Source organism: Oncorhynchus mykiss, chromosome 2 (assembly GCF_057628025.1).
Source record: "Oncorhynchus mykiss isolate SJ-2025 chromosome 2, ASM5762802v1, whole genome shotgun sequence".
NCBI lineage: Eukaryota > Metazoa > Chordata > Actinopteri > Salmoniformes > Salmonidae > Oncorhynchus > Oncorhynchus mykiss.
Genome location: NC_143023.1, coordinates 85,770,575 through 85,795,531, shown reverse-complemented (window position 1 = coordinate 85,795,531; position 24,957 = coordinate 85,770,575). Strand labels below are relative to the sequence as shown.

General features: G+C 42.6%; 3 protein-coding genes across 5 annotated transcripts; 2 read left to right on the top strand and 1 right to left on the bottom strand.

Annotated features, from left to right (window-relative positions):
• Positions 1 to 2,588: 2,588 nt before the first annotated feature.
• On the top strand, positions 2,589 to 8,571 carry LOC110498224 (putative polypeptide N-acetylgalactosaminyltransferase 8). Its single transcript, XM_021574863.3, has 11 exons — positions 2,589 to 2,867; positions 5,097 to 5,379; positions 5,914 to 6,080; positions 6,160 to 6,346; positions 6,531 to 6,728; positions 6,840 to 6,954; positions 7,090 to 7,275; positions 7,451 to 7,588; positions 7,724 to 7,816; positions 7,919 to 8,086; positions 8,234 to 8,571. Exons 1-11 carry the CDS (start codon positions 2,675 to 2,677, stop codon positions 8,351 to 8,353), a joined length of 1,848 nt encoding a protein of 615 aa, XP_021430538.2. The 5' UTR covers positions 2,589 to 2,674; the 3' UTR covers positions 8,354 to 8,571.
• Positions 8,572 to 8,975: 404 nt separating this feature from the next.
• ribc2 (RIB43A domain with coiled-coils 2) lies at positions 8,976 to 14,179 on the top strand. Of its 2 annotated transcripts, XM_021574882.3 has the most exons (7): positions 8,976 to 9,258; positions 11,772 to 11,853; positions 12,000 to 12,311; positions 12,399 to 12,517; positions 12,712 to 12,939; positions 13,084 to 13,250; positions 13,759 to 14,179. In XM_021574882.3, the coding sequence occupies exons 1-7, from the start codon at positions 9,142 to 9,144 to the stop codon at positions 13,835 to 13,837; spliced, it is 1,104 nt and encodes a 367-aa protein (XP_021430557.1). In that variant the 5' UTR covers positions 8,976 to 9,141; the 3' UTR covers positions 13,838 to 14,179. The 2 variants fall into 2 exon arrangements, with proteins under 2 accessions (XP_021430557.1, XP_036813550.1); XM_036957655.2 differs by having other exon boundaries at positions 12,000 to 12,517.
• On the bottom strand, positions 13,951 to 20,785 carry LOC110498230 (adenosine deaminase 2-A). 2 transcript variants are annotated; one of them, XM_021574876.3, is made up of 10 exons: positions 20,541 to 20,785; positions 19,294 to 19,643; positions 18,738 to 18,957; positions 16,740 to 16,950; positions 16,424 to 16,551; positions 16,151 to 16,241; positions 15,872 to 15,980; positions 15,472 to 15,629; positions 14,912 to 15,114; positions 13,951 to 14,776 (listed from the first exon to the last, which is right to left on the bottom strand). In XM_021574876.3, the coding sequence occupies exons 2-10, from the start codon at positions 19,595 to 19,597 to the stop codon at positions 14,686 to 14,688; spliced, it is 1,515 nt and encodes a 504-aa protein (XP_021430551.1). In that variant the 5' UTR covers positions 19,598 to 19,643; positions 20,541 to 20,785; the 3' UTR covers positions 13,951 to 14,685. The 2 variants fall into 2 exon arrangements, with proteins under 2 accessions (XP_021430551.1, XP_090066951.1); XM_090210825.1 differs by having other exon boundaries at positions 20,553 to 20,692.
• Positions 20,786 to 24,957: the final 4,172 nt, after the last annotated feature.

Below are 24,957 nucleotides of genomic sequence, written 5' to 3'. Positions count from 1 at the left end.
TTAGGAATATTATGTTTATTCATAGTTGCAGGGATACTTGTGAGAGGGATATCAAAGGTGCATGTAAACAGCTTAGGCAGGATATGTGGAAGATTTTTCCAAACTATCTGGAACATTTTTCCAAACTCAGTCCTGGGGCCCATCCTATGTGCACGTTTGGTTTTTGCCCTAGCACTACACATCTGATTCAAATAATCAAATCTTGATGATGAGTTGGTTATGAGTCAGCTGTGTAGTGCTAGAGCAAAAACCTAGCTTTCTATACATATGGAAATTAAAAAGGTTTATGAATTACTTTTTGGAGGGTTACTGCCAAAATAAAATATTAAAGAAAAGAAAATAGACTTCAATGACTGAGCTCGCTTCTTGACACAATGCTAGCTTACCCCGTGCAGCCAGTTGCATCAATGTATCGGAGGCAACACTGTACAGCTGGCAACCGGCCTGCCACAAGGAGCCGCTAGACAAGAAAAACCCAGCCAGCCAAACCCTCCCTAACCTGGACGACGCTGGGCCAATTGTGCGCCGCCTCATGGGTCTCCCCGTCACTGCCGGCTGTGACACGGCCTGGGATCAAACCTAGGGCTGTAGTGACGCCTCAAGCACTGTGATGCAGTGTCATAGACCGCTGGGTGGTTCGAACCCTGAATGCTGATTGGCTGACAGCCGTGGTATACCACGGGTATGACAAAACATTTATTTTTACTGCTCTAAATAAGTTAGTAACCAGTTTATAATAGCAATAAGGCACCTCAGGGGTGTGTTGTTGGCTAGCTCCTCTGAACAACAGTGTCTTAATTAACAAGCAAGCACACTTTCTATGCCAGGCGAAATCGTGCCTCATTCGCTCATTGTTATGGATGTATCCAAATAAATGTCGCTAGTAAACAGGTCTGCACTGTTTGACGTTACTGTACGTTAGCTGTAGTTGGATAGCAAGCAAGAGATAAGGCTGGCAACGGAACATTTAGAACGAACGACTGGGTCGCGTCCATAGATACAGAACAAAAATACTGAACGACTGGGTCGCGTCTCTGGCAACCAAACCAGTAGAACGAATGATCAGCCTGCTTGGGTAGCACAATCCTAGATTTGTTTCGGGACTATATCTTGTGGAATAAAAATAAACGTTTAATGAAAATATGTCAATCATTCTTTGAATATGTTGGTAACCCGTTGTATAAAAGGGATAATGCCCTCAAAGACGGTGTTTGGATGATATATTGGCACGGTTTGCCGGCCAAGACAAACACCCGTGCTAATATGTAACAGTATAACTTTAGTCCGTTCCCTCGCCCCTACCCGGGCTCGAACCAGGGACCCTCTGCACACAGACAACAGTCACCCAGGAAGCATCGTTACCCATCGCTATTAGCGCGCACCACCGCTAACTAGCTAGCCATTATCACTTAAAATGAGTCCTTGTACATATGGTTTGTTAAACTTTGAAATCAATGGTCTTTGTTTGGCATACATTTTTTGTGAAAAATCTAGTCTCAGCACAATTCCGTTACCATGGAATTGCCCATATGCAGAAAAATAATCAGCCTCTGTGGATAATTTCCTCTTAATGTATTTTTCATGTCAACCAGGCACATCTTTTCAAAGAAACACAATTTATTTCAATCTCTAGTTGAGTAAAATAAATCGTTTTGTTCTGGTCAAAGTCATACAGAAAATTGCGGTAAACAGCGCCACACCCAGGCAGAAAAATGTTCTATTCACAACCAGGCCCATCTCTTCAAAAAAGCACACGTTTATTCCATCTCCATTTGAGCAAAATAAGTAGTTTTGTTGTGATCACATGAAAATCCTAACAATTAAGGTGAAGTGCGCCACAGTCAGGCAGAAAATTCAGAATATTCTATTATACAGTGAGAACAAAAAGTTTCCCTGGCTGCTATATGGCTGTTACTTAGACATACTATAACAGTACATTTATAGATGGCATTCACTGATATAAACCTGTCTCCAATATAATCGCATAGTTTACACAGATTCACCGCAGACCTTTGACAATTAAATCTCAGTATGAAAAGGCATAACATGGTCTGTTTTGTCAACAAGCTCAACCAGATGATCCCAATAAATGGTATGTTCTGTTATCTGGGACAAGTTGATTCCCAATTTACTACTCAAAGATATTTTACTTATTTAGTCAAATACGAAATTAACTGCAGTAAACTGGTCTCAACTATATTAGCATAACTAATATATAATATGTATATATATATATATATATATATATATATATATATATTTATTTATTATATATAAAAACTCAGGAAATATATAATAGATTTAGGACAGACACTTAAAAACCTTGTTTCTTATGATGATTTTTTTACTGTCCTTTTGGTGTTTCTATGCTCCAAAATCAATATTTGATCTATCTATATATATATATATATATATATATATATATATATATATATATATGTATATATATATATATATATATATATATATATATGTATGTATATTTATGTATATATAGCTGAAGGTGTTCCAAACGTGTCCAGTGCATCATGCCTAGCTCTGCCCACTGGGGCGTGGCTTACGGACCACTCTTTGAAATAAATGCTTGTGTTGTCTTAATAATACCAACGTCTCGAGTTATCATCACACCGGTTCTGTTGCTTTGACACTTGACTATGCCATTAAAAACGGAATCATGCAAATAATATATATGAGGTCTATGTGGGTGAAACGTCTATTAGTTTTAGGATGTATTTTATTCCTCAGCTATATATCATTGATTTTGAGGAATGAAACCGACAAAAAGACAGATGAGAGGCCTACTGAGGCCCAAACTATTGATATTGATAGAAGATTTTCTGACTTGGAAAGCAACATCAACAAAGTCTGTGAGTAAGTCAACTTTCTTGAATGTTGATTCAATTCAAGATGTGCCTTTTGAATAACGTATAAACTCAAGAAAATAATTTGGTTACACTTTATAGGGAACACATGACATGTCTTTATTTATATTCTAGAACACGGACGTATAGGTTTACACGTTTTCGGGGCTAAATTCTTTAGTTCCACATTGAGACGGGGTGGGTTTGTAAATGCATCAGTTATTCTGCGCTCTGGCACTCAGACGAGCGTGCTCTAAAATTGGAGTAGATGGCCAGAGTGAATTTACGAACGCACCCTAAATCTGTTTCTTGTGTCGCTTGCTCTTTATTAAATAATAGTTAGGAAACTCTCGTCACGAAAGCGCATTGTTTATTTGTTTCGAGCATGTGCTTCCCCAAAGGCTATAGGTAGTAAATACTTTTTACAAAATGTATATATTGCTGTTTTACAAGTATCATCATTTACTGTGCCTACGCCTAACCAAGTGTCGAAGAAATGTTTGTTTGGAAATTTCCGTAGGCTTTCTGTTCCACAAGACATGCGGTCATTTACCGTTGTCTCTACTCAAGTGACTCGTTGTTTCGGTGCACAGATTCATGGCAACATTCACGAGATGGAAGTGCTATTTATTTCGTTAAATTAATGTTTTCCTTTGTTCATATTTCCCGCGTTGTGTCATAGCTACTTGTCTGTCATTCTGGTTGTGCGTAATAGGAGTGCGCATAGAAATAAGATACGTGGCCTGCACGCCAGTCTATTTATGAATGGTGATGAAATGTAATGACTGTCTGATTAACTAGAATTTGCTAATGTAACAATGGATGTGGAAATGTACTTTTACGTCAGAGAACCAGTTTATTGGTTGTAATTGCCAATTGCGGTCCTGGGAGAGACCAAGGGGCTTATAAACTCAGCAAAAAAAGAAACATCCCTTTTTCAGCACCCTGTCTTTCAAAGATTATTCGTAAAACTCCAAATAACTAAACAGATCTTCATTGTAAAGGGTTTAAATACTGTTTCCCATGTTTGTTCAATGAACCATAAACAATTACAGAACATGCACCTGTGGAAAGGTCTTAAGAGACTAACATCTTACAGACGGTAGGCGATTAATGTCCCAGTTATGAAAACTTAGGACACTAAAGATGCCTTTCTACTGACTCTGGAAAAACACCAAAAGAAAGATGCCCAGGGTCCCTGCTCATCTGTGTGAACGTGTCTTAGGCATGCTGCAAGGAGGCATGAGGACTGCAGATGTGGCCAGGGCAATAAATTGCAATGTCCTACTGTGAGACAGGACAGACATCTGATAGTCCTCGCAGTGACCGACCACGTGTAACAACACCTGCACAGGATCGGTACATCCGAAACTCACACCTGCGGGACAGGTACAAGATGGCAACAACAACAGCCCAAGTTACATATGCACAATCTCCCCCCCCCCCCCCCCATCAGTGCTCAGACTGTCCGCAATAGGCTGAGAGAGGCTGGACTGAGGACTTGTAGGCCTGTTGTAAGGCAGGTCCTCACCAGACATCACCGGCAACAACGTCGCCTATGGGCACGAATATTTACAAATACCATAGGTAGGCCTATGAGGATGTCTGGTCAGAGTGCCAGTCGGGGTAGTGAAAGTCTTAAGTACGCCTTGCACAGTCTTCACATTTTTCTGCTTTAAAATTAAATCTAAAGGGATTATATTCACCCCCCCCCCCCCCATAAAGATCTACACAACCTACTCTGCATTTTCAAAGTGAAAGAAAATGATAGAAAATGTTCCAAAAATATGTGTTGCTTGCGTATGTCTTTACACCCCAGAGTTAATACTTAACACTGCTGTAAACCTTTGGCGGCCATTACAGTTGTGAAACATTTTGAATAAAATTCTACTGATCGAACTCATAGGGCAAAATATACCACAATACGTTTTACATAAATAATGACATACTTATTTATTCATAGTTCAATTATTTATGAATACATATTCATGAGTTATTAAAGTGTCTGACTTTTTGTTATTAATTTACATGTCTAATTCACTTAAACGTGTGACTGCTTTTAATATGCATTGATTGGAAGACTATGCTATTATCTGTCACGCACTGGCAGATTAAATATGTGTATGTATGATGAAGATATTCTGACAACTTTTTTATTTTTCACAATTCAAATTAAGAGCTATTTCTGTCTTAAATTGGGATAAAACCACCAACACTTTATTTTATTCATCTCAGACGATTTGTTCAAAAACTTTGAACAAAAGCAGGATGCCATTCAGAAAATGCTTGTGGATGAGAGAGACCAGAAAGTTGTGGCAGCTCCGGTCAAATCTCAGAGAGGACAAGATGAACAGAAGCTCAAGCCCCAGCAATCTCCATTGTTTCAGGGCTGGGGAGAGAATCTATCGGATGAGGATCAGGAGGAGGCACAGGCTTTGTTTGAGAAATATGGCTACAATGTTTTCCTCAGCGATCGTCTGCCTCTCAACCGAGAGCTACCAGAGACACGTGAATCCAAGTAAAGTAACGATTCTCTGGCGCCGTTTTTCCCTCACCCTTTTAAGGTTTCTCTCCCTCACTCACACTATCGCTTGTCTGTTGTTACATTCCTTCTTTCATGCACATAATGATTATTCAGCTGTAAACCAGAAAGGAATAATAATGTACAGAATCTCCAATGGGAAGGCGATGTGGCTACAGTTTTGCATGTTACTGAACTTCAAGATCAAGACATAATTTGTATGAAAGGATTACTTCAGGATTTTGGCAATGAAGCCCTTTATCTACATCCCCAGAGTCGGATGAACTCATGGATACCATTTTTATGTGTCTGCATGCAGTTTGAAGGAAGTTGATAACTAGCGCTAGTTAGCGTTGTGCTGCAAATCTACCTCTTACTTCCTTCATACTGGATGCAGAAACATAAATGGTGTCCATGAGTTCATCTGACTCTGGGGAAGTAGATCAAGGGTTTCATTGCCAAAATCCTGATGTATCCCTTTTTAACATACCTATGAGAGGAGTGTAACTGATGGTTAGTTTCCTTCAACAGATGTTTGGAGAAGAAATACCCCAAGGACCTTCCTAGTATTGCTGTGGTATTGATCTACCTGGACGAGGCCCTGTCTATCATTAAACGGGCCATCCGCAGCATCATCGACCGAACCCCTGAACACCTGCTGAGAGAAATCATTCTGGTGGACGACCACAGCTCCAATGGTACGTCTCACCAAACTATACTGACAGCTTTTGTATGATAATATTAATTTACTACCCTTTTTTTTTTTTACCCAATCAGATGATCTGAAGGGGGACCTGGATGTCTATGTCAAATCCATTGAGGCGCAGAATCCTTTGTTTCGCATGGTCAGAGTGAGACATATTGAATCACTGGGTTTAACTCAAGCTCGCATCTCTGGGTGGAGAGCTGCTACTGCGGATGTGGTTGCCATTCTAGACGCTCACATTGAGGTCCACAAAGAGTGGTAAGAGTATTTAGGAATGTACAGTGTCTCTGAAATAGCTACTGTGCCAGTAGTTGCCATATTGCACATCATGTTAAATATCTGTATAACTTGTCCCTCACCTTGTACAGTTCAGCCAAGTCTTTGAACTATAGGAACAGGGCCAGTGTGTTGTTTTCCATGACTCTGCTCTCTGTGCTTGCAGGGCGGAGCCTCTGTTGACTCGTATCAAGGCAGACCGGACAGTGGTGGTCTCCCCTGTGTTTGACAGGGTGAATTACTACGACCTGGATGTTGTCCATTACGTCCCAGCAGCCCATGCTTTTGACTGGGCTCTATGGTGTATGTATGAGTCCTTCAGGCCGGAGTGGTACCATCTCAACGACACGTCACTGCCAGGAAAGTAAGTTGACCAGGCAAATGGAATCACTCATACTGTCAAACCCACATCTTTGTGGTTGTGGTGGTGACAGCGAGTATAGTGTTTATTTTAACGCTTTGTCTCTGTCATCAGGAGTCCCTCTGTCATGGGAATCATGGTGGTGGACAGGAAATTCCTGGGTGAAATCGGTGCCCTAGATGGTGGAATGAAAGTGTATGGAGGCGAAAATGTCGAACTAGGTGTGCGGGTGAGAAGCAACAATATTATACACCATTCTTTTTTTTTTACCAGATTCTGTGAACATCTGATATTTTCGATAACATTGTTTTCTGTGGTCATTAAATGGTGTCAATGTCCTCCACAAATAATGTAAATGTTTCAGGTGTGGCTGTGTGGAGGAAGCATAGAGGTAGTGCCTTGTTCTAAGATCGCCCACATTGAGAGGAACCACAAGCCTTACGCACCTGACCTGAGCATGTCCATGAAGAGGAATGCACTGAGGGCAGCAGAGATCTGGATGGATGAGTACAAACATAATGTCAATATTGCCTGGAACATTCCAATTAAGGTATGAGCTTATGATAACATACCCATAACTTTTTTTTTTTACCCATGAATTCTACCTTCATGAGACTCATAAAACCATTGGAAGTTTTGCAAGCTTTTGATTTATTACATATGTTGATAATACAAGAGTTTTGCGGGATACAACAAATAATCCATAATCACACTCTCAACAATAGGATCATGGAATAGATATCGGTGATGTGTCAGAGAGAAAGGAGCTCAGAGAAAAGCTGAAATGTAAGCCCTTCAAGTGGTACCTGGAAAAGATTTATCCTCAGTTGGACACATGGGACAATATACTGGCCTATGGAGGGGTATGTTTTTTACAGTACTTTTGTGTGTGGTTTTAAACTAGTTTTTAAATTGAAGGTTTGAATGCCTGGCTATTTATCCACATGTTTGATAAAGTATGTCATCCCTTGCTTAATATTTGACCCTTTTACTTGTAGATGAAGAACTTGGATGCAAACATATGTATAGATCAAGGACTTTTTCCTGGTCATACACCTATAGCCTTCGACTGCTTCAACTATGGCCCACAGGTAACTCATTACAATACTGTCGCCTACTGTTACAGTTAATTAACTTTGCTCTGTATTCAAGGAAAAATCTAATGTCCTATCTTTATTTGTTTGATCGTTCAGCACACATACTACCACAGTAATGGGGAGCTTTACGTTGGTGGCCTAAAGTCCCACAAGTACAATGACAACAGGTGTTTGGCTGACAGTGGAGAAGACACTTTTCCTGATCTGTACGACTGTAACGAGGCCGTGCAGAAGGGCATGGGCATTCACTGGGACTTCACGCAGGTGCATATCACAGTTGACACTGAACTCAATACACTCCTAATACGTATTTAGGCAGTTCTTTCCTATACTGTATGCACCCCTAAATTATTTCCTTTTTGCCAAAGAGGTCCACTGTTTAAAATCATTAAAATATGTATACTTTTCCAGGGCAAGGAACTTAAGAACAGACAAACAAAAAGATGCTTAGAAATACAAAACCAGAAACTTGTGGTCCAGAAATGCACTGGCCAGAAATGGGAAATCCAAAACATCATCAAGCCCTTCTAATGGACCAGCATAGAGGATTCATGTTTGCCTCTAGACTAAACCACATTTTATGTTTGCTATTCTGTTCTATGGGTCACGTTGGACTACTAACCTAAATGTGGCATATGCCTATGCATTGATATAACAGTGCTTATTTAATTTTGTTGAAAGGGAAATGTGCCTTTCTGTCCTTGATTTGGATTGCCATAAATAAAAGTAGTTGTAAAAAAATAAATATTGTTGTAGTCAAAATGTCTGTCTGCAAGACTGATCAATCCATGCATGCTGAGACAGAAGAGGGATATATATATATATATATATATATATATATATATATATATATATATATATATATATGTTCATAACCAAGAGGGAAGATGGTATTTACCATATACATTTTAGACCCTTTAGCAGACGCTTATATCCGGAGCGACTTCCATGAGCAATTAACCTGTGAAAGGGTTAGGGTTAGGGTTAGGGTTACCTCACCACTTTAGGAAATTACCTCTAACAGCATATTCGGCAGTTTAACAAAACATTCTTAATATTATTTTGTTCACAAGCATGATGGCTGCACGTTTAGTTCGTGGTAGACCGACACAGCTTGTTGGCCATTAGCCAATCGGATTTCTTCAACGAGTTCAATGCACATGAATGCATTCAACTGGCAATTACCTCTCCCACTTGGTTGTGAACAGCAACATAGGTATCCGAATGTCGGGTAGCTTAGCAACGGATATGTTTGCAGAGTGCATTCTAGCCCTGGTCATTTGATTCTCACCACAGCGAGACTAAGGGAAGATTGGAAAATGTACAATGCTGAATTACTTTCGGACCGCATTGCTGCGGCTAGTTTGGAGAGGAGACGTAATCGAGAGATGCAACGTCAAGATAGGATTTTCAATGCTAAAGTTAGAACGATTGGGGTAAGTTTCTGTCTTCTCCAGCAATTGGCGTTTAGTTTTTGTATGGTCATATGAGGGTCGAATTTGGTCAACAAGAAATGTAATGGCTTATTTGCAGGTAGGCAAGTTGAGAACAAGTTATCATTTACAACTGCGACCTGGCCAAGATAAAGCAAAGCAGTTCGACACATAACAACACAGAGTTACACATGGAGTAAAACAAACAGTCAATAATACAGTAGAAAAATAAGTCTATATACAATGTGAGCAAATGAGGTGAGAAGGGAGGTAATAAATAGGCCATGGTGGCGGAGTAAATGCAATATAGCAATTTAAAACACTGGAATGGTAGATTTGACAGATGAGTGTGCAAAGTAGAAATACTGGGGTGCAAATCAAATCAATTTATATAGCCCTTTGTACATCAGCTGATATCTCAAAGTGCTGTACAGAAACCCAGCCTAAAACCCCAAACAGCAAGCAATGCAGGTGTAGAAGCACGGTGGCTAGGAAAAACTCCCTAGAAAGGCCAAAACCTAGGAAGAAACCTAGAGAGGAACCAGGCTATGTGGGATGGCCAGTCCTCTTCTGGCTGTGCCGGGTGGAGATTATAACAGAACATGGCCAAGATGTTCAAATGTTCATAAATGACCAGCATGGTCAAATAACAATAATCACAGGCAGAACAGTTGAAACTGGAGCAGCAGCACGGCCAGGTGGACTGGGGACAGCAAGGAGTCATCATGTCAGTTAGTCCTGAGGCATGGTCTTAGGGCTTCAGGTCCTCCGAGAGAGAGAGAAAGAAAGAAAGAGAATTAGAGAGGGCACACTTAAATTCACACAGGACACTGAATAGGACAGGAGAAGTTGGCACTGTGATAGACTGCATCCAATTTGTTGAGTAAGGTGTTTGAGGCTATTTTGTAAATGACATCGTCAAGGATCGATAAGATGGTCAGTTTTACGAGGGTATGTTTGGCAGCATTGGTGAAGGATGCTTTGTTGTGAAATAGGAAGCCAATTCTAGATTTAACTTTGGATTGGAGATGTTTTCTGTGAGCCTGGAAGGAGAGATTACAGTCTAATCAGACACCAAGGTATTTGTAGTTGTCCACATATTCTAATTCAGAACCGTCCAGAGTAGTGATGCTCGGCGGGCAGGTGCAGGCAGCGATTGGTTGAAGAGCATGCATTTAGTTTTACTTGTATTTAAGAGCAGTTGAAGGCCATGGAAGGAGAGTTGTAGGGCATTGAAGCTCGTCTGGAGGGTTGTTAACACAGTGTCCAAAGAAGGGCCAGAGGTATACAGAATGGTGTCGTCTGCGTAGAGGTGGATCAGAGACTCACCAGCAGCAAGAGCGACATCATTGATGTATACAGAGAAGAGAGTCGGCCCAAGAATTGAACCCTGTGGCACCCCCATAGAGACTGCCAGAGGACCGGACAACAGGCCCTCAGATTTGACACACTGAACTCTATCAGAGAAGTAGTTGGTGAACCAGGCGAGGCAATCATTTGAGAAACCAAGGCTGTTGAGTCTGCCGATGAGGATGTGGTGATTGACAGAGTCGAAAGCCTTGGCCAGGTCAATGAATATGGCTGCACAGTATTGTTTCTTATCGATGGCGCTTAAGATATCGTTTAGGACCTTGAGCGTGGCTGATGTGCACCGATGACCAGCTCTGAAACCAGATTGCATAGCGGAGAAGGTACGGTGGGATTTGAACCGCAGCTGCTTTCCAATCTTTGTGCATGTAATTGTGATGGACTCTGTAGGAGAGAGGAATAACATTGTGGAAGAGAAAGTGAGTAAACACCTTAAATATGTTTAGAACTACAAATAAACTTCTGTCGATTCTTATTTTTTTAAATGTCACAAATCCAACCCTCTTATCTGGGCTTGGGACCGGCAAAAGTGACCCAAAAGAGACAATCAGACGGAGTTACCTAGTGTTTTTTTGTTTAGTTTTTTACATTGACATCCGCCCTGAATGTAAGCCAGGGTGGAATCAGCTAGCGGCGGCTTCCCACATGCGCGATTCATTTGCAGTCTGGATGCGGTGGGGTGAACATCTCCTGCTCTGACTGCAGCTGGGAGGGACTGCTGCGTGAGGACTGGGCCGCCTGTGAGTGCTTTGGGACGGGGGTGGGACCCACGGCAGCACCCGCTGCTCATTGAGAACTATACGTGCTTTCACGTCAGAGTCTCAAAGTCTCCAATAACACCAGGAAAAGTCGCTAGATTTGTCACTAGTCGCTTTTTAAAAAATGTTGGAAACACTGCTCTATATTAGTTGTTCCTGTTGTTCACACACGTATCTGCCCTCTCATTGGTTAGAATGGCACCACCTGATCCTCCCGACTGCCTTCCATTTTTGAAGACTTATTTTCATTGTTACAGCGACCACTTGAGTATCTGGTCTGGTCAATATAATGGATCATCTTTATTGCAACTGTAACCGGCTGTGACATCACAACACTCACGTTAATTTAGTTGTGAAGACATGTTTGTCACACTTTTCTGTTCCTCACAGATAGATAAAGAGGCTCTTGTTTCCCAAGTGAATGAAAGAAAGAAAAAAGAACAGGCAGAGGCAGAGTCACTTAAAGCATATGGTAAGTGCAATAAAATACAGAATGGGAGTCCTGACAGCTCTATATAAGCTTCCATACATACAGTAAGCTTCAATGCAACTAAGGTTTTATTGATGTTAGCTAGCTGTAAGCTAGTGTCATATGTCTCTGGAATGCATGCTCTCTAGCTGCAGATGCAGTGCGCAACGACAAGGCCGCTTGTCTACTTGATCAACGCCAACTTAAGGATGAGCGTCTGCTGCAGGGAGCCATAGAGGACTTCCGATTGAACTTCCAGCCGCGGTGGAGTCGACGAGAGTATGACTTGAGCAACCCAGACAAAATTAGAGGTCAGGAGAAGATCCAGATGCTGCCGGGGCTGGTGGGTGAGGACCCAGACAGCCAGGGGAGGCTGAAGAAGCAGCAGGAGCAGCTCAGAGAGTGGTCCTTCCAGCAGCAGCATGAGTTGGCCACAGCGCGACACCAGCAGAGACAGGAAGGTAGGCTACAACCTGTCCTGATGCTAGACACTGATACACTCACTGCCTCCTCTCAAAATAATCTCCGCCCCTGCCTCACCCTTGCAGAGCAGCAGTATGACCAGGACAGAGTGGACCTGGACAACAAAGCTCTCCAGCTCCAAACAATTGAGGAGGAGAGGAGGAGAACCGTAGCCCTCGCTACAAAGAATTTCAATTTGACAAAGGTGAGTCATATTTTACCTGGTGCTTAACCAGGTGTGGTTGTCACACTGACAAAGGTAAGTTATTAGGATTGATAGTACTATCTGGCACTGAATCTCACCATGTGTGGTGTGATTCCTGTGATTTGTATATGGGGGAACAGAATGTAATTCTGTCAACATGTCAACTGTGTGATATTTTGTTTGTCTGTTCCCAGGCAACAGAGAATGCAGAGAAGCGGTGGAAGGAGTGGCAGCAGCAGGAGGAGGACAACAGGACAGACATCCTGAACCAGCTGCAGGGGGAGCTGCTGAGTGAGAGCCAGGAGCAGGGCATCAGTGTGCTGGGTCTGCCCCGCCTCAGTCCCAACAGCTACAAGGGTCTCGCAGACGAGCAGCTGCAGCACATCATCAACTGCCAGCAGCAACAGATAGATGAGAAGAGGGTACATCTACATTGTTTACCTTCAGCAGAGATGTTTTTATTGCAGTATGTTGCACTCTCTATCTTCTGAAAGAGGACCAAAAGCGAGAGTAGATCGCAACACCCATAAATAGTGTTAACCTTCTCTTCATGTTTGGTTGTGCAGAGAATTCAGGCGGAGCAGCAGCAGGAGGAGCTCCAGCAGGACCGGTTCCGTGTGGCCTCGGCTCGAACCGCCCTACTAATGGAGAGACAGCAGGCCCGCATCAACAAGCAGCTCCGTCGCACCCAGGATAACACCAACGCACAGCTGGCTGAGGCCCACCATGAACAGTAAGACACTTTCCATATGTTAAGGTTTAGACACTTGGACGCAGCTGTATACCTTTCACTTTGTTTGATGTTGTACTGTTGGGCTTCATTACCATACAGCATCATTGTTTGTCACTTTTTTTGAAAATATTTTCTTTAACACTTCTGTGCTCAGAAATAATTCAATTGTGCAGAAGAAACTGATCAACAAGATTAGCACACTTAATGGACACACAAATGATCAACTAGGAGCTCAATTCAATCAATTTTGCGGAAAATCCGCGTTATCGTTCGATTGAAATTTAAAGACAATGTTCCCTAGTTCAGAGACTGCATTCAGTGTTAAAATGTAAAGGTAATTTGCGATTGAGCAGACATATGCAATATTTACCGTGATATTCCGCGATACGGATTGAATCCAGCCCTAGAGCTTGTTGACCTGCCCATAGCATTGCATAGACGACATATCAAATGCCTACAGTTTTGTTCTTGATATCAGTTCTAGACCAATGCATTCTTCTCTTTTCAGGACAAAGTATTTGGAGAAGGTGTACACTAACATCCCAGATGACAGTTACTTCTCCCAGTTCAACACCAGCAGTCGATAAAGGATGACAGGGCCTTACTTACTATGCCATGCATTAGACTATTATGGAGAAATGTTTCTTGTATTAAAAAGTGAAAATGTAGATAAATGATTTGTAACAAAAACGAACAAATCTGATGTTTTCCTTCCCTTAATTCAAAACTATTTCACAACTAAAAAAATACAATCAAAAAAGTATTAATAGAAAAGTGTGTCTATGAATAAGGCATTGCCTACTGTTCTGCATGCATTTGTCATAACGTGTCCGTATAATTAATTAAATCTGTACAAATGCACATGTTCTCCATTAAAATCACATTACCAGCATAAAATGCTATTAAAGACTAGCTGGTCAGTTCATTCGGTGTAATATTTTTCTCACTGTGCTCTATTACCATGTAGAGTCTCCTTGAATTCACAATTACAGTGCAAATACAATTCTCTGCAACTGAAATAATAATGATCAAATGCCTTTGTGTAAAAAAAAACGCTTCCTTCATGACTCCTTGACTAGTGAACTCAACTTCTGTCAGGGGCCTCCATTTTGTAGGAGGTGACAGCAGTGTGGTCTCCTGATTGATTTCTTACAGGAGTGTTATACACACCCTATCCACGTGAGGGCGATATGAACTTGTTCTCTTTTTCCTTCTCAACCCTAATTTGCCAAACTGTCTACAGCATCATAGGCAAAGGGAAATACCAAAAATGATGTTTCAATAACACCTACATCCTTTCCCTTGTCTGAATTTTGAACAACATTTCCAAATATCATTCCCTTCCTATGGGGCACAAGTAACAGGCTCACAGACTGGGGTGATCCCACTGTCACAGTTAGCATCCGAATGACCACTCCTCTGCTCCAGCAGGACTCTATTGTGAGTTCTCTGAGACAAACTTGTCCCATTTTCTCTGCCACAAATCTAATGCTTTCTCCTTCAGCTGTGGCGACAGAGAGCTGTACCTGGAACATAAAAAAAATTGAAAGTCAGAATCCTTACCCTACCATACAATGGCATAAACGGTTGCAAGTAGCTAAGCTAGTCCAGGTTATTCCACCAATATTGTACGGTGCCTGGACCTGCTAGCTTGGCCTCACCTGATGGAGTTCATGGCCAGTTCCTTGAGAGTTCCTATGTGAGAGTTCATTCCACCTAAACCCACAAACGCCTCGTAAAAATCATGGGAGAGGCCAGAAGCTCCAAACATGGCAGGGTCGTCTGAACTGATCACCAGGGGATGGCCCTCTGACATCAGAACAGCAGCTGGGTGATTCCGCAGGTCTGAGACCAGTTTCAGTACCTGGAGAAACATTTTAAATTATTATATTTGACCTTTAACTCTGCAAGTCAGTTAAGAACAAATTATTGTTTACAATGACTGCCTACCCCGACCAAACCCTAACCAGGACGACGCTCGGCCAATTGTGCGCCGCCCTATGGGACTCCCAATCACTGCCAGTTGTGATACAGCCTGGAATCGAGCCAGGGTCTGTAGTGATGCCTCTAGCACTGAGATGCAGTGCCTTGGACCTCTGCGCCACTCGGGAGCCCCAAATGAAGAGTTTCAATGAAGATACAATCTACCTCGATCTGTGGATGGGCAGCCGTCTTAATCATTCATCAACATGTGAGTGTGGTGACAGCGATAATGCCCTACCTGGTTGGAGATGGGGCACACCTCTACAGCCACCCCTTTCCTCCTAGAGAGGGCCTTGGCCACGGGGTGGCGCAGCAGGGCAAAGCCATGGCCGATGCGAGACGTGTTGAACAGTAAAGCATCCAGTAGGTTCCCATCCACATCAGTGCCCTCTTCATCTGCAAATGACAGTCAATCAATGATGCCATCAATGTAGAGTGTAGTAAACTCTTATATGTACTGTACAAACTTAATTCTCAACAACACAAAATAGGGAGTATTGGCTATAAAGTCTCATTCCATCAAAGTTAGTGCTATCCGGGCCCCTAACCAGGGCCAGATTAGGAAATCATAGGCCCATTCCATGATCATAGACTAAATATGAACACTTCAGATAAGGTGGAAGGGTTCATGTGCTCACCAGTCTCTCCTGCGTGGAAGAAGAATGGAAGGTTGACTCCTCTCTCGCCTGGCAGAGACAAGGCCTCCTTGAAGTACCAGAGGGGTCTTCCACTATCTTCCCGACCCACCTAGTACCAGACGAAAACATCAGACATGTCAACATCACCCTGCACAGCCTATACCTATTTTTTAATAAACCTATCTAGTAATAAATAAATCAAGTCCATAGCAACTTTAGGTAATTTCCTGAGAGAAATTTGACAGTTTTAAGGAGTCTTGTGACTAAGGATCTACCTACTAGGTCAAATCCAGCCATGATCTCTGGAAAGACTTTCTGTAGGTTCATAGCCTCCTCCACTGCCTTCCATGCCATTGACGCATTCAGCCGCCTTAGACAAACAGATTCCCAAAGTACATTCAATCTCAACATTAATATGACGTGTTTTGTTTTTCTTATTCTTCTTTATATTCTGTATCGTTTTTAAACAAACTAATCCTTGTAAAACTGTTAGAGGGCCCATGATTCTAATTCCATCTTTACACTGATCATGTGCATCTCCTGCATAGTCACCTGTGCACAGTGAAGATGACACGAGCTCCCAGGAAGTCTGGGTGCTCTGACACAAACTGCCTGGTCACGTCCTGATAGGTCTTGAGGCCCCAGGCACTGTCATGTGTGCTCCCATCCAGCTCGTATGTCTGTGTATCAGTAACAAACATGTACGAATTATACAACCTCTTATGTATAGACAATACATCCTGGTTACACCTTGAAAATGACAGGTCAACTCAAACTACTGTGTATGGAATAATCTCAACAATTTAATCACACAACTGAACTCATATCACACGGTTGGAAGAAACAAGTATCTGTATGTGTTGTTTACCTCTGGAAGCAAAGCCCTCAGCTCCAGATACATGATACTATCCATGTAGAACTGCCTCAGGCCCTCATAGTAATAGTCCTTGAATACAGGAGCGTAGGTGACTAGTCCCCAAGCCGAAGTGAACGCCTGCTCAAACCTTTTCCAAACGACATCTTGGCTGGGATAGGCAGCCTCTGGGTCCTCAGTGAAAAGTGTGAGGTTGCGGATGAGGCTGCACAGGTTGTTGGAGAGTGCATACAATTTTAAAGAGATGAGTCAAATAGAAAATCTAATTTTGTCTGTATTCCCCCAGGGAGATACTTGTGTGATGTATGACCATGACATATAAATGACATAATATATAATGAAATTTATTGACATACACGTGTCATTTGACATAGTGAATGACATACATTGCCTTCGGAAAGTATTCAGACCCCTTCACTTTTTCCACATTTTGTTACTACAGCCTTATTCTACAGACTTACTCTAAAATGGACTTTTTTTAAAATAAATCCTCAGTAATCTACACACAATACCCCATCATAACCAAGTGAAAACAGATTTGTTAATTTTTTTGCACAAATTATTAAAAAAGAAAACAGAAATACCTTATTTACATAAGTATTCAGACCCTTTGCAATGAGACTCGAAATTTAACTCAGGTGCATCCTGTTTTCATTGATCATCCTTGAGATGTTTCTACAACTTGACTGGAGTCCACCTGTGGTAAATTCAATTGGTTTGACATGATTTGAAAAGGCACACAACTGTATATAAGGTCCCACAGTTGACAGTGCATGTCAGAGTGAAAACCAAGTCATGAGGTTGAAGGAATTGTCCGTAGAATGCCGAGAAGGGATTGTATCGAGGCACAAATCTGAGGAAGGGTACATTTCTGTAGCATTGAAGGCCCCATGAAAACAGTGGCCTCCATCATTCTTAAATGGGAGAAGTTTGGAACCACCAAGACTCTTCCTAGAGCTGGCCGCCCGGCCAAACTGAGTAATCGGGGTAGAAGGGCCTTGGTCAGGGAGGTGACCAAGAACCCGATGGTCACTCTAACAGAGCTCTAGAGTTCCTCTGTGGAGATGGGAGAACCTTCCAGAAGGACAACCATCTCTGCAGCACTCCACCAATCAGGCCTTTATGCTACAGTGGCCAGACAGAGGCCACTCCTCAGTAAAAGGCACATGACAGCCCGCTTGGAGTTTGCCAAAAGGCACCTAAAGATTCTCAGACCATGAGAAACAAGATTCTCTGGTCTGATGAAACCAATATTAAACTCTTTGGCCTGAATGCAAAGTGTCACGTCTGGAGAAAATCTGGCACCTACCTACGGTGAAGCATGGTGGTGGCAGCATCATCCTGTGGGGATGTTTTTCAGCGGCAGGGACTTGGAGACTTGTCGGGATCGAGGGAAAGATGAACGGAGCAAAGTACAGAGATCCTTGAAGAAAACAGGACTTCAGACTGGGGTTCACCTTCCAACAGGACAACAACCCTAAGCACACAGCCAAGACAAAGCAGGAGTGGCTTCAGGACAAGTCTCTGAATGTCCTTGAGTGGCCAGAGCCCGGATTTGAACCTGATCTAACATCTTTGGAGACTTGAAAATAGCTGTGCAGCAACACTCCCCATCCAACCTGACAGAGCTTGAGAGGATCTGCAGAGAATAATGGGAGAAACTCCCCAAGAAAAGGTGTGCCAAGCTTGTAGCGTCATACCCAAGAAGATCCGAGGCTGTAATCGCTGCCAAAGGTGCTTTAACAAAGTACTGAGTAAAGGGTCTGAATAATTATGTACATTTAATATTTATATTATTTGTATAAATTAGCAACAACAACAAAACGTAACCTGTTTTTGCTTTGTCATTATGGGTTATTGTGTGTAGATTGTGTGTAGGGGAAAAAAACATTTTAGAATAAGGCTGTAACCTAACAAAATGTGGAAAAAGTCAAGGGGTCTGAATACTTTCCAAATGCACTGTATATAATGACATATGTTCCTACTTCCTACCTATTGTCAAGGTCAGTGGTATTGCCTGTTTTGGCCCTCAGGGTCTCCAGCAACATCCAAGAAGAGCACTGAGGTTTTGGTTTGGGCTGACCAGAGGAGAAGAGTAATCGAACTGACTGGTCCTCTGTAATGCACATGTAGCAATGTGGCCGGTACGTCACATTCCTTACCAGCCACTCCACTCCCACCATGGAGAAGTCATGGACATGAAGTGCTGCTCCTAAAACAGATCAGAGGAGGAGATGTTCGTAACCTGTGTGACACAGGAGGTTGGTGGCACCTTTATTGGGCAGAACGGGCTTGTGGTAATGACTGAAGCGGAATCAGTGGAATGGTATCAAATACATCAAAAACATGGTTTCCAGGTGTTTGATGCCATTACATTTGCTCCGTTCCGGCCATTATTATGAATCATTATCCCCTCAGCAGCCTCCAATGCTGTGTGGCTTACAATGAAGTACATTATATATGTGCCATATTTGCTTACAAGTATCCTCTCAGTTTATCACAAATGCAAAGGGGACGGGGGTACGGGTCCATTTGGGATCCGGTGTACCTTTGGGCATCCTCTGCAGTAGGCTGTAGATGAGGCTGCGCTGGATGAGTGGCTTTGCCTTGAAGAAGTGCAAGGCAGGAGGGAAGTCCGAGCTCTTCATCTCCTGCTCCTTCAGTTTGTGCAGCAGTGCACTGAGCCGCAGCTCTGCCTCTGTCAGCAGCAGTCTGCCCCCTGTCTGCCGGGAGGCCTCCTGGTGCATCAGAGACTCTCTGAGCCTAGGGTCAGGGCTGCACCAGCACAGGGTCAACCAGCACAGTAGGACTGACACCATAGCCACCTGGTGGCTCTCTGGCCAGTGCAACATGGGGAAGGTGTGGCTAATCAATGTTGGTCAACACCGAATAGATAGGCTTGAAGGAGAAAGAAACGTGATAAGACAAACTCATCTAGTGGGAAAATAGGTTCAACAGAGCTTGGTGTTTAGTGTAAGCCTACTGCACCTGTTTACAGAACATAGGACATAAATCAATGGTCTTTCCACTTCCTCATTATTACTTTCTTATGCTTGCTTCCTCAGAAATTTAGTTTCTCTTGAAACAAACCAAAAATATCCAGTTCAGACAATACCTTAAGAGGTCTATTTCCCATAAGAGATATTTCCCATATTTTCTATGAATATGATTTAATATGTATATTTAGAGGAAAGGATCTTCAGGATGTCATACTGACAGGTTGCATTTAGATCTGAATTTGATACATAAATGCACAATTCCTTTATTTGATATAGTTTTGTCCGCAATTTCAGTATTTATCTGTAAGTAGGCTAGTTTAGTGCACCATGGTGGACGTGGACAAAGAGAGTAGCACCACCACCAGCTGTCGGTGTCAACAAACCCGCTTTGTGATTCACGGATTATGTAGTTTACTTGCTGTGAATTGGTTTGATGCCTAATAGTGGTTTTGTTAGTTTACAGTTATGATCAAGATATTTAAACGAATACAGACTTTTTTATAAACCTGACATATTTCCTGCTTCAGCCGGTCGCCTATTATGTTGTTCAGTTTAAAGGGCTACGCGAACGTTTGACGCATTGGCGATTTCAATATATCTACAATGTAACAACAATGTATCTAACAATGTAACATTTGGTAAACGTTAAAGTGGTGTGGTGTGCCTCAAGCCTGCAATTCTAAAGTGTAACAAAGTAACAGCTGCACGGTCACACTGAACGCTGGATACATTGATAATAGCATACATGTTTAGCCAGTGTTATGAACATTAATTGTTTTTAGAACGAGTATCTCACCACTGAACAAACCTGTCCGTGAAAGTGAAGTGATGAATGGGTACTCCTATACTGCTCTATACTATAACAACAACTGTTACAAAAACAACAACAAAATCCGTAGCCTGAAAGTGTAATGCCGCGTTCATGTATTAATCGGAAATAGGAAACTCGAAAATGTCCGACTGGCTAACAAAATGTACGCAGGACCAGTTAGCAAGTCTGACATTTCCGAGTACTACGTGAACGCAGCATTACTCTTACTCACTTCCTAAAACAGTGGTACACGTCATATCCCCCCAGTGGTTTACTTGGGATGGAAGAAGTGCAGGACCTGTTCTCCAAGTCGGTCCATTAGACTATGTTCACAAGTGACATTATGCTATAGAGACTTCTGATTATTCGCTGTTAACGGTTTGTATACATTTTCCATTACTTTTAACCAAATTTTCATTACTATTTTTTATTGCCTACTTGAAAGTAAGCCTTATTGACACTGGAAAGCTGCTGTGTCTGATCCCATGTAGACCTACCGCCTCCTGCCGTTGTGCCCTTGATCAAGGCATTTAGCCCCCCACATAGAACCGCACTTTTAGTCACAGGTTGTCAACCCTCCACCTGGAGACCTCCTGGGTGTGCAGGCATGGCGTTTTCAACCAAATACTTTTGTCTTTATACAATTATTCCTTCATTCAATAAATCAGAGTTCAAATGTCGCAATTGCATGGCTGCTGTTTAATAGAGGGGAATCGCATCTTTCCAACGGGTGCAGATTTATTTCGACTTTACAGTGCCGGTGGAAAGGCAACAACGAAATGAATGCTTAGTTAGCTATAGTTAACGAGCGAGCTACCTGCTACAAATTATGTTTAGAATTGGTGATGTAGTTTGTCAGTTATTATTTTATACCTGCTGCTGAAATGTCACGTTCTCTCTCCTCGGGCAACGGCCCACTCCCACTGGCGCACACACACAGCACCATAGACATGCACTGAAGGCATAGCTCCCGAGTGACGCAGCGATCTAAGGCACTGTATCTCAGTGCAAGAAGCGTCACTACAGTCCCTGGTTCGAATCCAGACTGTATCACATCCGGACGTGATTGGGAGTCCCATACACTAAAAAGGAAAGGTTCCTGGAGTATCCTTTAGGGGTTCTTCAAATTGAAACTGTGGGGGAACCCCTGTAAGTTCTTCAAAGAACCCATTTTAATGGGTCCTCGAAGAACCTTTTGAATAACCTTTCTGGGTTACATTAACTACCCCCCTCCCCTATTAATAACAATAACCCTAATATTTTAGTTCTCAGTGTTTATTATGATTTTAGTAGCAAAGCAGAATAAAATAATCAAAATATGAGGTTAACTCTGAGCAGAGCCCTAAGTCCAATGGGTATATCCTCTGTCATGTTGACATTAATGTGTTGATATTCTCCGTATCCATAGCCATAATGATTTTGCAGTGCATGGTGATCGAACAGGTTTCCTGTTATATTAATCAGAGGTGTAGGGAGGGCGAAGTCTGTGAATCCCCCAAAAATGTAATTCTACAGATGATTAACAAAATATGCACACAACAGTATTCATACCTTGGTTTTTGTGGTGAATGTAAAAAACTTTTGATAATGGTTTTCATACACATACCTTGTCCATAATGTAGAGGCTTATGGGATATTCATTGAAGAGGTAAGGGAGGAGGATGGTAAATGTGATCTGCATAACATACCAATAGCAATTGACATACAGTTGAAGTCGGAAGTTCACATACACTTAGGTTGGAGTCATTGAAACTCATTTTTCAACCACTCCACAAATTTCTTGTTAATAAACTAGTTTTGGCAAGCCGGTTAGGACATCTACTTTGTGCATGACACAAGTCATTTTTCCAACAATTGTTTACAGACAGATTATTTCACTTATAATTCACTGTATCACAATTCCAATGGGTCAGAAGTTCACATACATTAAGTTGACTGTGCCTTTAAACAGCTTGGAAAATGACAGAAAATGATGTCATGGCTTTATAAGCTTCTGTTAGGCTAGTGTAACTGGTGTAACTGTGGATGTACACTGCTCAAAAAATAAAGGAAACACTAAAATAACACATCCTAGATCTGAATGAATGAAATATTCTTATTAAATACTTTTTTCTTTACATTGTTGAATGTGCTGACAACAAAATCACACAAAAATGATCAATGGAAATCAAATTTATCAACCCATGGAGGTCTGGATTTGGAGTCACACTCAAAATTAAAGTGGAAAACCACACTACAGGCTGATCCAACTTTGATGTAATGTCCTTAAAACAAGTCAAAATGAGGCTCAGTAATGTGTGTGGCCTCCACGTGCCTGTATGACCTCCCTACAACGCCTGGGCATGCTCCTGATGAGGTGGCGGATGGTCTCCTGAGGGATCTCCTCCCAGACCTGGACTAAAGCATCCGCTAACTCCTGGACAGTCTGTGGTGCAACATCTGTTGGTGGATGGAGCGAGACATGATGTCCCAGATGTGCTCAATTGGATTCAGGCCTGGGGAACGGGCGGGCCAGTCCATAGCATCAATGCCTTCCTCTTGCAGGAACTGCTGACACACTCCAGCCACATGAGGTCTAGCATTGTCTTGCATTAGGAGGAACCCAGGAGGAACCCAGGGCCAACCGCACCAGCATATGGTCTCACAAGGGGTCTGAGGATCTCATCTCGGTACCTAATGGCAGTCAGGCTACCTCTGGCGAGCACATGGAAATGCCAGCCCACACCATGACTGACCCACCGCCAAACCGGTCATGCTGGAGGATGTTGCAGGCAGCAGAACGTTCTCCACGGCGTCTCCAGACTGTCACGTCTGTCACGTGCTCAGTGTGAACCTGCTTTCATCTGTGAAGAGCACAGGGCGCCAGTGGCGAATTTGCCAATCTTGGTGTTCTCTGGCAAATGCCAAAACGTCCTGCACAGTGTTGGGCTGTAAGCACAACCCCCACCTGTGGACGTCGGGCCCTCATACCACCCTCATGGAGTCTGTTTCTGACCGTTTGAGCAGACACATGCACATTTGTGACCTGCTGGATGTCATTTTGCAGGGCTCTGGCAGTGCTCCTCCTGCTCCTCCTTGCACAAAGGCGGAGGTAGCGGTCCTGCTGCTGGGTTGTTGCCTTCCTACGGCCTCCTCCACGTCTCCTGATGTACTGGCCTGTCTCCTGGTAGCGTCTCCATGCTCTGGACACTACGCTGACAGACACAGCAAACCTTCTTGCCACAGCTCGCATTGATGTGCCATCCTGGATTAGCTGCACTACCTGAGCCACTTGTGTGGGTTGTAGACTCCGTCTCATGCTACCACTAGAGTGAAAGCACCGCCAGCATTCAAAAGTGACCAAAACATCAGCCAGGAAGCATAGGAACTGAGAAGTGGTCTGTGGTCCCCACCTGCAGAACCACTCCTTTATTGGGGGTGTCTTGCTAATTGCCTATAATTTACACCTGTTGTCTATTCCATTTGCACAACAGCATGTGAAATTTATTGTCAATCAGTGTTGCTTCCTAAGTGGACAGTTTGATTTCACAGAAGTGTGATTGACTTGGAGTTACATTGTGTTGTTTAAGTGTTCCCTTTATTTTTTTGAGCAGTGTATTTCAAGGCCTACCTTCAAACTCAGTGCCTCTTTGCTTGACATCATGGGAATATCAAAATAAATCAGCCAAGGCCTCAGAAAAAAATTGTAGACCTCCACAAGTCTGGTTCATCCTTGGTGGCAAATTTCCAGGTACCATGTTCATCTGTACAAACAATATTATGCAAGTATAAACACCATGGGACCACGCAGCCGTCATACAGCTCAGTAAGGAGACGTGTTCTGTCTCCTAGAGAACGTACTTTGGTGCAAAAAGTGCAAATCAATCCCAGAACAACAGCAAATTACCTTGTGAAGAAGCTGGAGGAAACAGGTACAAAAGTATCTATTTCCACAGGAAAACGAGTCCTATATCGACATTACATGAAAGGCCGCTCAGCAAGGAAGAAGCCACTGCTCCAAAACCGCCATAAAAAAGCCAGACTACGGTTTGTAACTGCACATGGGGACAAAGATTGTACTTTTGGAGAAATGTCCTCTGGTCTGATGAAACAAAAATAGAACTGTTTGGCCATAATGACCATTGTTATGTTTGGAGGAAAAATGGGGAGGCTTGCAAGCCGAAGAACACCATCCCAACCGTGAAGCACGGGGATGGCAGCATCATGTTGTGGAGGTGCTTTATTGCAAGAGGGACTGGTGCACTTCACAAAATAGATGGCATCATGAGGTGGGAAAATTATGTGGATATATTGAAGCAACATCTCAAGACATCAGTCAGACCATGAAAAACAAAATGTTCTTGTCTGATGAAACCAAGATTGAACTCTTGGCCTAAAAGCCAAGCTTCACATCTGGAGGAAA

Excerpts from the sequence above, each read along its gene's own strand:
- LOC110498230 (XM_021574876.3), bottom strand. The coding sequence starts at position 19,597 with ATGTTGCACTGGCCAGAGAGCCACCAGGTGGCTATGGTGTCAGTCCTA. Across the intron at positions 15,115-15,471 it reads TGTGCCCCATCTCCAACCAG|GTACTGAAACTGGTCTCAGA; the intron begins GTAGGGCATTAT and ends ATGTTTCTCCAG. Across the intron at positions 14,777-14,911 it reads CTGGCCATGAACTCCATCAG|GTACAGCTCTCTGTCGCCAC; the intron begins GTGAGGCCAAGC and ends TTTATGTTCCAG.
- LOC110498224 (XM_021574863.3), top strand. The coding sequence starts at position 2,675 with ATGCAAATAATATATATGAGGTCTATGTGGGTGAAACGTCTATTAGTT. Across the intron at positions 5,380-5,913 it reads CCAGAGACACGTGAATCCAA|ATGTTTGGAGAAGAAATACC; the intron begins GTAAAGTAACGA and ends TTCCTTCAACAG. Across the intron at positions 6,729-6,839 it reads GACACGTCACTGCCAGGAAA|GAGTCCCTCTGTCATGGGAA; the intron begins GTAAGTTGACCA and ends CTCTGTCATCAG.
- ribc2 (XM_036957655.2), top strand. The coding sequence starts at position 9,142 with ATGTACAATGCTGAATTACTTTCGGACCGCATTGCTGCGGCTAGTTTG. Across the intron at positions 9,259-11,771 it reads CTAAAGTTAGAACGATTGGG|ATAGATAAAGAGGCTCTTGT; the intron begins GTAAGTTTCTGT and ends TGTTCCTCACAG. Across the intron at positions 13,251-13,758 it reads GCTGAGGCCCACCATGAACA|GACAAAGTATTTGGAGAAGG; the intron begins GTAAGACACTTT and ends TTCTCTTTTCAG.